Source organism: Triticum aestivum, chromosome 2D (assembly GCF_018294505.1).
Source record: "Triticum aestivum cultivar Chinese Spring chromosome 2D, IWGSC CS RefSeq v2.1, whole genome shotgun sequence".
Classification (NCBI taxonomy): Eukaryota; Viridiplantae; Streptophyta; class Magnoliopsida; order Poales; family Poaceae; genus Triticum; species Triticum aestivum.
Window position 1 is genome coordinate 563,915,537 of NC_057799.1, and position 10,254 is coordinate 563,925,790.

Here is a 10,254-nt window from a genome sequence, read left to right on the forward strand (position 1 = left end):
GTAATGTGTATGTGTGTAAAATTTCAGGATGAAATACCTTGAATTGCGAGCTGCACAAAAAATCATAGACTTTGAGTACATATGTTAAACAACCATATATTTGTTTTCTTGTGTAACTCTCATTTTAATGTATATCGACCTGAAAATTTACACACATATACATTATGTCTCTAGATATATGTTTATTTTTTCAGATTTTTTTAAACTAAAAGATTTGAAGTTTTCAAATTCGGCTTGCATGGAGCTTGGCCTTCATTTGTCATTTTCGTTTTTTGGCACCTCAACTTACTAATAAGAATTTTGAATGGAGTATTAAACAAGCGAGTTGTGGCAGAAACATTGAATATCAACCCTTGGTTATCGTAGATCCGATGACCTGCATTGCTCCAATAACGTTGTACCAATTAAAGCACTGTAATTAGCATTTCAAAAAATGTATCAATCAATCAATCAAATCTTTGAAATTAAAGTTCAATCTGAAGAACATGTAAAGCCCAAAGATCCGACGTCCAACCCAACCAATGAGAGCTCAGAGTGGCCCAATTGTCAGTGGATAACGCAACCCTGAAAACGTTTGAGAGGCTTCTGGAGGCCGTCGTGTTCTGGCGACTAGGCGGTAGCCACCGATGCCTGCGACGCCAGCGACCAGCCCCGGCTGCGCTGGGTTGCCGGCGCAGGCTCCGACGAGCTCACTCCCCGGATTTAAAGGCCCCCCTAGGCGTCTGGACGCTCGGAGGCCGGCATGGGTCGTCCGGACCGAGGTGAGCTGAACTTTTCCCCTTTGTCCCATTCCTTCTGCGCTGTTCTCGTGTCCGCAATTCGTCGAACAATTAATAGGCTGGAAGCGACATAGTTAAACCTTTAGCAACAGTAGCTCCTATTCTCTTCACGGGACAGCTTTGGCCGCAAGGCGTGGCGTCTGTGAATTGTTCATCTATGTAGTGTGGTTTGGCAGCGTCCCGTTGAAGAGCGGCGCAGAAGAAACAAGAAAGGGTGAAAAAAAATGGCAGGAATTCAAAATGAAAGGTGAAATAAACAGGAAATTAGGCAGAGCTTGTATTTTCTTTTAGAACAGTGAGGTGGAACTGCTTGTGCTTCCAAGTAGTTTTGGGATATTAAGGCAATGGTAAGGCTGAAAAGCATGGAGAATGGATGTTGCACATGTTGCCCGAGTGGCTGAGTGGATGGGGGTAAGCAGCATTGCAAAAATGATTAATTCATGCGATCCAGTGGCCAGTTCATGTGCAAATATTGCGGTATACAACTTCATTTGTGCATCAAATGCTTGTTTACAGACAGAATAACCAGAGTTACATGTAAACCTTGGATTGTTTTTTTAGAGGTAAAGGGCCATTTCATTGAGCTGAAGCCAAACAGTTTTACATGAACGCACTCGGGAGTAGGCTGACATGCCAAATGCAGTGGAAACTAAGTACTCTACTAGAAATTACAGCAAGAAAAACAAGCACTGCCCAAAGTTGGGAACAGGCTACATTATTTATAGATTCAGGAAATATGACCATTGCACGATTACACACAGCACAAGGACGAACTCAGAACACAAGCCAGTGCCTTCAAGGTCCCAGCGGACTCTTGAGCCAGACGCTGTCTTCAAGCAGACTGCGGGACGATTCCTGTGCACACTTCACTAAGACGCTAACGCAGCAATGTTGGCCTCCCAAGCAGCAGCAGCCTCAGGCCGGCATACCAGATAGCGACGACAGCTTCAGCCACCACCCACTGCCCAGTTAGCCTGGATTTGGCCACGTCAGCACCCATAAAGAACTTGTGATCTCCAGAACGCGCTCTTTTGCACGATCGGAGCATAGAATTGCCCACTGAGAGCATGCTACAGCTATGCCCGTTAGAACTACCTGCACACCAAGACACGAGCATCTGTTAAAGCAGAGTTCATTTCTATGTTTCCAGAGAGCCCATAACGTTGCAGCATGAACAAGGTTGAGTACCTGATGTCTTTTGTAACTAACCCACCACTTAGCAATATACTCGAAGTCCACAGAAGAGTTAGTCGCAAGGAGGGTATTGATACCTTGGATTGCTGGTGTGGTGTTTCTTGTGACAGAACCGCAGAAGACACAACATAGTCATGTTTGAGTTTACACTCGATAAGTTACAAAGTATTAATACATCGATGCATTATCTTGCCGCTTCCCTTGTGATCCTCCACCAAGTTCAGGGCATAGGATGTTTTCACCTTGCAGGAGAAAATGGGAAATAGTCAGGTAGGACACCATGTCAGGCCAAATATGCATTAGATGATGTAAATAATTGAACATTGTGTGTCATTCTTTCACTTGTTTATTGGCCAGTTCTCTGTTTGCTTAGTTGTAACCATGATGCAGTCGAATGTTAGGAGAGAAAGACCAAAACGACCTGATCCTCCATGCACCATCTGCAAAGGCACTGGGACAATAAATTGCCGCAACTGTTTCGGTAGAGGTCTCTATTTTACTCCCATGATGTTTTCTCTGGCTAGTATGTTGATTCGTACCATCAGTTCTCATGAAAATCGGGCCTGATATGTGCAGGAAGAATAAATCATGTCGATCTCGCCGTGCTCCCCAAGGGAGAATGGCCGCAATGGTGAGGACACCCTTACTCATATACGTCTAGCATACCGAGGTACTGAACAGCGGCACACCCCTCTAACAGGACTTTCATTTGTCAGGTGCCAAATATGCGGGGGTAGCGGTCTGGATTACTGCCACCGATGCCATGGAACAGGTGAATATCGAGAACCCATGGGTTTTCACTTCACAGTCAATAGGAAATGAGCATCACACAGTCCTGAGAAAAAAGGAAAAAGAAACACAGGCAGTGTTGGAAGGCTGATCAAGTCAAATGGTCAGAAAAAACAAAGTCCCATTGAGGCCATAGGATCAACATTTGAATGAGCTGTGGGAAATTATAGCCCAATATTTTGTATGTCTGTTGCTGTGGAAACTTTGATCTTATGCTGGTGCTGTAGAATTTTGTTGTCAACAAAGGAAAAATAGATGTAGATTATGATCAGAGGGCAAGTGTCATCACTTTAATCAACCGGCTAAATTTGTGTATGCAACTATATTAGGTGATAAATAAGGGCTTTCTACCGCATTGGTGTATGTTTCTGAGCTCCTGAAGATGAGGATGTGGATCTGAAAGCTTTGTTAAAAGGAAAATGTCGACTTACCACATCTGAACGCACCACATAGCAATGCCTTCCCACCACTAGGCTATGCCTTAGTCTGCAACTGATAATTTGTGTTGTAACCCATCGTTCCGAAATTGAGTGTCCAGAGCTAAAACACTACACGGTTGTTTTTGGTGCCAGGATTAGAGATGAATTTGCATAAAACAGTGGGGAAATAGGTGCTTGGATTTGTAGACTAGTATGTTTGGATCAGAAAACTGAGAACAAGTTTTGGTAGTAATGTGGTGTTTGGGTAATTCAAATCAGAATTGCTAATGCAGAATCGACTGGAAAAACTTGGTTTTCAGTCAACCATCTCGTCCTTCATATCTGCTTCGAGTTTGGAGAGAAAGGTCATGCTATGGGGATCTCAGGATGGTTGCCGTTGAGAGAGAGAGACGAAGACATGGCGGACCATGTCACCATCCTCATCTGAGTAGTAACAGTATGCTGGACCTTCCCTCTTAAAAACAGTATGCTGGACCTGGCAGGCAAGGCACTGACTGGTGTCCCAACGTTGTATCATATGGACCGCAAGCCTGAAACCGTAGTAAGCTGGGAGCATATACGGACCACGGCGTATCAGATCTCCGGGGGGGTGCTGGATGAGCCGGCGGTGGCAAACCTAGCAGAGTAGTCTCCTGGAGGCAGCAGCAGGAGGAGGACATGCGCACTGAAGCAATGCAAGGCTTCCTTGCCGTGTCAGTTTCTACTAACATTCATAGCTGAGCTGCTCTTGAGAAGTCGAAGAAAGGGTCGACACTCCTAGCATGAGTGCATTAGGTATGATTTGAATTTGATTACCTATTTATATTCAAGTTAAAGTAGGTCAGCCATTCCCGTTTAGAAAAAGGATAACCTAGCCAGTCATTCCCAATTGAAAAGGACAAACTATCTCATAAAATAGCTCAGGGAAACAAGTTGAGTAACAAAACGGTAACTCGAGCCAAAGCCGATAAATTTGGAACCACATCAGGGATAATCTAAATCAACATTACAAGACATCGAAAGCTTTTGATAGTTTCTCGGCAAGCGAGAAAATCATGTTTAGTTGTTTACACGATACCTTGACTTTCTCCCATTTTACACGAACAGGACGTGCTATGCAATTCTTGGAAATATTACTAGGCTTATACATTGTCCCTCCAGCTGAAACAAAACTGACAGTTAGTTGTACATACTGATCCCTCCACGGGAAATGAAAATCAGAATGATCAGGGAAGTCTGTAAGCAAAACAAACTCAGTACATCCTGTGGGTACGGGAAACCTGAAAATCTCATATGTTAACTATACAAAAAGGCATACAGAAGATAAACATACTGCAAACACGGCTTTTGACTTCAAGTCTTGAACCAAGGCCAATAGGCCATCCTCAATTGCAGGACACCACACAACCTCAATCGCTTGGACAAGATCGTAAGTAAAATACATGGCGATGACATTGATGATGGAAAATCAATACTTGCAATTGTAGAACTGTGCGTAGAAAAAGAAACCACCCTGACCCAACTCCCAAGGGCAGGCTTTAGTTTTATAAACACGAATAACATCATAATATATCTAGCAGGACATTATATCCCCTTCAGTAGTAGTCTTGTTGCATACAAATTAGCATGATGAGTTGCCTCATTGTTAGCCTACTGCATCAATAATCATATGCTAATCCTTAATATCTCACAGCAGTCAAAAGGCAGGCCTGGTGCTACAATATAACAAGCTATAGGGCCAATTGGGCTTGTGGCTGGCAACTAAACTTCGGCAAAGACATCTGAATGAAATGGCTTGGTTGCAGCATCGTCCAACTTGCTGAGAATTATTTTTCCATTCGCCACAGCTTCGCCAACCAACAAGAGATCTTCCTTCTGAATACCGATCACATCCAATGGAACCAAACTGGGAGTAACCAGTACCAGTTTATGGAGAGAGCTAGCCTTCCTCAACAAAAAAGACACAAGCTGCACCTCAATGCGGTTCCAGTTAAAGTTTGTAATCTTTACCACCTTAAGGTTTTCCAAAACATCCTCGGGCGGCTCTACCCCCACATAGTTAGATGAATCTACCAAGGGCCCACTGGGGATGCTAGGGAGCTGCAAGCACAAATCACAACCATTCAGAACAACGAAATTAAAACACAAGAAAAATGCCACTGGAATAAGATGGCAGAATAACTACTGAGCAAATCAACTTAAGTTGGAGTCAAAGGTGCAAAGGTGTAAGACCTGCACGAAAAGCCTCTCCAGATTAGAACATTGGCTGTTCTTTAGGAACACATAGATGTTCGCAAGCTCAGGGGCCTTCATATCTAACATAAGAAGTTGTAGTTCTGTCATGCTCTGAAAGAAGTGACCGCCCACCTTGGCCGATTCGGCATGTGAGATTCCATTGGGCAAGGAAGACACAACCTAAGATGGCATTCAAGGTTAACAAAATGGTCCATGATTTCAGATACCACAAATTAAATCAAAGTCCAGCAGAGAAGCACATACAAAGAGGACATTGCTGCAGATGGTGAGAGCGGTGAGTTTGGAGCATACACGGCTTTCGAACCAGTCGCTGAACACCTGATAAAGTGCAAAGGTTAACAGGGTTCAGTGATATGAGCAAGATAATCATCATGGTAACTTCTGAAGCAAAATTGACAAGAATTCTTCCAATAGTCAATAGACCTTTTGGCAGATGCGGACATTGCAGCTTCTCTGGGCGTCGAAGCAGATGTAGAGGTCGGCAAATGCGGCGTTGTCGGGGAGATAGAACGACGAGAGGAAACCGCCGGTGTAGCGAAACGACCGGAGGCTAGAAACCGCCGCGACGTCCACCTCAATGAGCCAGCTGCACCCTGCGATGGTGACGCTGCTCAGTTTGCGCCCCGTCGCCGCCGTCACGGCGATTCGACGGAGGGCCGAGCAGGAGTGCAGGCCGAGGACGCGGATACGAGGGCACAGGGCGAGCATCCTCGCCAAACCCCTGTCGTCGACGGGGACGGAGTGGAGGCGGACGACCTCGAGGGCGGAGCACGGCCGCGCGGCCCTGCTGTGGAGGCCGGAGACCCCAATGCCGCGGAGCGAGAGGCGCGCGAGGGCCGGGCCGGCCGCCGCCGGAAAGGGGAAGCGGAGGGTGGTGGCCTTTGTTGGGGTGTCCGGGGAGGGCGGCTTCTCCGGCAGCTCGACGCGGAGGTCCTCGACGCCGCAGCGGGCGGCGGCGTCGAGGTAGCGGCCGAACTGGCGGGCGCCCATGGCGGGGTTGTCGGCGACGAGCGAGCACCGGTCGAGGCGCCCGCGCCGCCCCTGGGACTGGCGCAGCTCGAGGCACTCGAGCAGTTTCTTGGACGACGGGGAGGAGCAGGGACGGAGGTGGTGGCGGAGGAAGGCGGCGGCGTTGCCGTCGTCCTGCCAGCGGCGCTTCCAGAGGTCGCGCCAGGCGCGGGAGAGCGCCCCCGTGCGGATTGCCGACGGCAGCGGGAGCAAGGACAGGATGTGCAGCTGCATCGCCTCCGGTAGCGCCGAGATGCGGTCGGCTGCCTCCGCCGCCTCGCAGTGGCTGGACGGATCTTCTGCCGACGGCCGCGGCCTCTTCGCGGTGGCGGCGCCGTCGGACTCCAGCGACATTGTCCTCCCCGGTCCCCACTGCACTCACTCGCTCGCTCTGCTGCCGACTGTGCTGTGCTGGTGGGATGTTGAAAGGGCCGGAGCGGGAGAGTCGGTGACTGGGGAGAGCGGCGGCGGCGCGCGGCGCGGGAGCAGCAGGCAGCGGGGAGGCCGGGCAGGCGAGCAGATGAGCAGCGGCGGCGCGTGGCTGGCTGGCTTCTCCGGTCGGGGAACTCGGAATGGACTGGACTGGAAACGGGGGCTGGCTCGCTAGTGGTGCGTTCGTGCGTGGGCTGGCGCTGGATTGGGCCTTGATGGGCTACTGGATGGCTGCGCCAGTGCGCCGCAAGCCGTATAAAAATATCTGTACTATCACAACAATTTGTTAACTGTTGCTCTCCCCTAAAAAAAGTTAACTGTTGCTAAAAGCAATTTGTTAACTTCTCTTGTCTAAAAAATTGTTAACTTCTCTAAAAGCCTAAAAAAGTTAACTTCTCTAAAGAAACAATTCGTGAACTGCTAGCAGTATCATTTTTTTATAACTTTATAACTTCCTCTTTATCAACTAATCCCTCCGTCCCATAATATAAGAGCGTTTTTGGACGGAGGGAGTACTGGTAACCAGGTTTTACATCTTTGATCAACAGAGGAAGTAGCTCAGTTGAAGCATCTTTGGTCCACTCATTACAAAACAAAGATCTAGCTATTTTGACTAATTCATGTTCAACAACATTAGCTCCTCTCGGACGATACTCAAAGGATTATAGGAATGAATTCACACGCCAGGTGATAACAGTTATCAATGATGGCAAAGGCTTTACCAGCAAAAATGCAAACATATCTGCCATAATATTAAATAAGATTGGTGATGTGGGGTCCCCTTGCTTCAATCCCTTCGGGGTTTGGAAATAATGACCGATGACATCATTGACCTTAATCCCAAAGTGTGATAAATCCAAATGTGAGACGAAACAACGAAAGATTATCATTGTATAAGTCCACAAAACATTGGAAGAATATCACCTTTAATAATTGCCAAACATTTCTGATAGAACTCAACAGGGAACCCATCTGGTACTGCCTTAGGCATATCCATGCAAATGTTCAAGCAGCTGGATTTAGGGCCGAGGAACTGAAGCAGTATATGGACTAGGCTAGAGGAGTCCAAAAATTATTCTAGGTTTTGCAAAGCAGCACAATCTGGCCCACTGTTGTGGCAAGTTAGTAGCGGTGATAAGATATATGCAGTGAACCTTGAGGCCTGGACATGTGGTTGTAGGAGGTGAGATATGACTGGTGTGCCTTGCAACCATGCTGTGGCGGCCTAAAGCTAAGCTTCACCCTGAGGATTTTGTCATGAACTTCTTCAATAAGCCACTCTATAGAGAAGCCTACAAGCACATCATATATCCTATGCCTGGTCCTGACCTGTGGCTCTAAACCAACTCATAGGACATTGATCCACCTGTTTTCAAGAGCAAGAAAAGGGTGCAACAAACTGTTAGGAGAAAAGGCAAGGATGAGTTTGTTGTTCCAAAAGTTTCCTCAAGTATGGCAACCATAACATGCAGCAACTGCAAAGAGCAAGGCCATAGATACTCTAATTGTGGTATCACTCTTACACCATCTCTTCAGAGGAGGAAAAACAAACACACACTACTAGAGAAAACCTTATACACATAATCTTACCAGCAGCGTGGTTTAAAAACAAACGTTATTGCTAATTAGCAGTAGCGCGCTTCAGAAGACCGCGCTACTAATAGCCCAGTAGCAGTAGTGCGCTAGGTGAAAAGAGCGCTACTACTACAATTGCCACGGCGTTGCCTCGGGGCTAGGTATAGTAGTAGCGCCCTTCTCATGGACGCGCTACTGCTAAAGTACTTAGTAGTAGTGCATTTCTCCAACACTCGCTGCTGCTAAGTATCATCCCCTCTTGCAACTAATTAAGTTTAGTCCCATACTGCTAAGCGAACAGGGTATTTACTACCTTAAATATGTTACTTCTCAAACTATCACGAGCACTTGGTCTTCATTGAACTGTATGTGTAGGATTTGTGGCTGCAATATGAATCTTCACCTGTAACTATACAGGTGAGGATTCATGTTGACTATTTAGATTCTACACAAAAAGATCAATGATGACCAATGTATATTTTTGATTTTTTTACATGCTTAGCCTTAGCAGTAGCGTTTTTTCGTGACAAAGCGCTACTGCTATTGGGCTTAGCAGTAGCGCGCTCCCTGGTCCTGCGCTACTGCTACAGCAAATGAAAACATGCGGGTCGGCCCCCCGCACGCTAATCTCTCATTCGTCCCCCTCCGCCCGACGCCGGCAGGTGCGGTTAGGGTTTCTCCCCCGCCACCGCCATCGACGCCGCAGGTAATGCTCCTCCCCCCTCTCGCCCCTCCGCTGCTCCTCCACCCTCTCGCCGCCCACTCTGTCGCCGCCCGCGAGCTTTGGCCGGGCGCCTTTGGCCGACCGCCCTCGATCCCCTCGCCGGCTGGTCGTCGCCCCCTCTCATAGGAAAGTCATCGGCCTTCCCCTCGTCAGCACCCCCGACCGAGGTCACCATGCCACCCCCCTCCTCGTCAGCACCCCCGAGGGCTGCCCTAGCTAGATGCAGCGAGGGCTTACGAATTCCAGATGGATAGGCAGCGGCGTAGCGAGGTGTAGTTCTTTACCTCTGAAGATTTGGCACGACCTAGCTAGATGCTTGGAAAGAAACGCACCCTTTTATTGTTATTTTTTCTGTACATGGATAACTAGATGCTTTTGTTTTTCTGTAATAAGTTATTTTTTGGCAAAATGTAGGTGCCAATTTAGTTGAAATGCTTTGGTAGGTGGTACCATGATCTGCTAGATATTGGTTTTGATACAAGTATTTTGTTTGCAAGTGCTAAGTTAATCCCAATTAAATTTGCACTACAAAAAAAGACACATCCGTGACATTTTGGGCCGAACGGAAAAAATTTCTGTCATACATATGACACTTCTATGTTGATAACTGTGACAAAACCCGGTATCATCATAGATGTGGTGGGCTCCTACTTCTATGACAAAAAATCATGACAGAAAATGGGCTTTTCGTCCTGGGCGGGCCGGAGACGCAGCTGCATGACATTCTTTGGGCCGTCCATGATGGAAAAAACCGTGGTAGAAGCGAGGCGAGGAAAATTTCGGGGAGTTCCCGGTTACGGTGGGAGGTCGGGGGCTGAGCGATGCGTGTTTCTATCGAACACGTACGCGCTTGTGTGCGAGGCGTTGGCTCTAACTGAACCTGAGCGAGGCGTTGGGCTCTAACTGAACCCGAGCGATTGCACTGTGTTGGCTCTAACTGAACCCGAGTGAGGCGTTGGGCTCTAACTGAACCCGAGCGATTGCACTGCAGGCTATGCGTTACTGAACCCGAGCGATCAATCGATGGCTGTTAACTGAACCCGATCGAGCGATTCCTTCGCTACTGCTGCTAACTGAA

The 10,254-nt window shown here is 47.6% G+C and overlaps 2 protein-coding genes across 2 annotated transcripts; one reads left to right on the plus strand and one right to left on the minus strand.

The window, feature by feature from the left end:
* The first annotated feature begins 533 nt into the window (after positions 1-533).
* LOC123054529 (chaperone protein DnaJ) lies at positions 534-3,117 on the plus strand. Its single transcript, XM_044478312.1, has 4 exons — positions 534-761; positions 2,364-2,460; positions 2,550-2,604; positions 2,690-3,117. The coding sequence occupies exons 1-4, from the start codon at positions 627-629 to the stop codon at positions 2,793-2,795; spliced, it is 393 nt and encodes a 130-aa protein (XP_044334247.1). The 5' UTR covers positions 534-626; the 3' UTR covers positions 2,796-3,117.
* A 1,563-nt stretch (positions 3,118-4,680) lies between these two features.
* On the minus strand, positions 4,681-7,175 carry LOC123049985 (uncharacterized). Its single transcript, XM_044472836.1, has 4 exons — positions 5,861-7,175; positions 5,681-5,755; positions 5,414-5,596; positions 4,681-5,281 (listed from the first exon to the last, which is right to left on the minus strand). The coding sequence occupies exons 1-4, from the start codon at positions 6,797-6,799 to the stop codon at positions 4,943-4,945; spliced, it is 1,536 nt and encodes a 511-aa protein (XP_044328771.1). The 5' UTR covers positions 6,800-7,175; the 3' UTR covers positions 4,681-4,942.
* Positions 7,176-10,254: the final 3,079 nt, after the last annotated feature.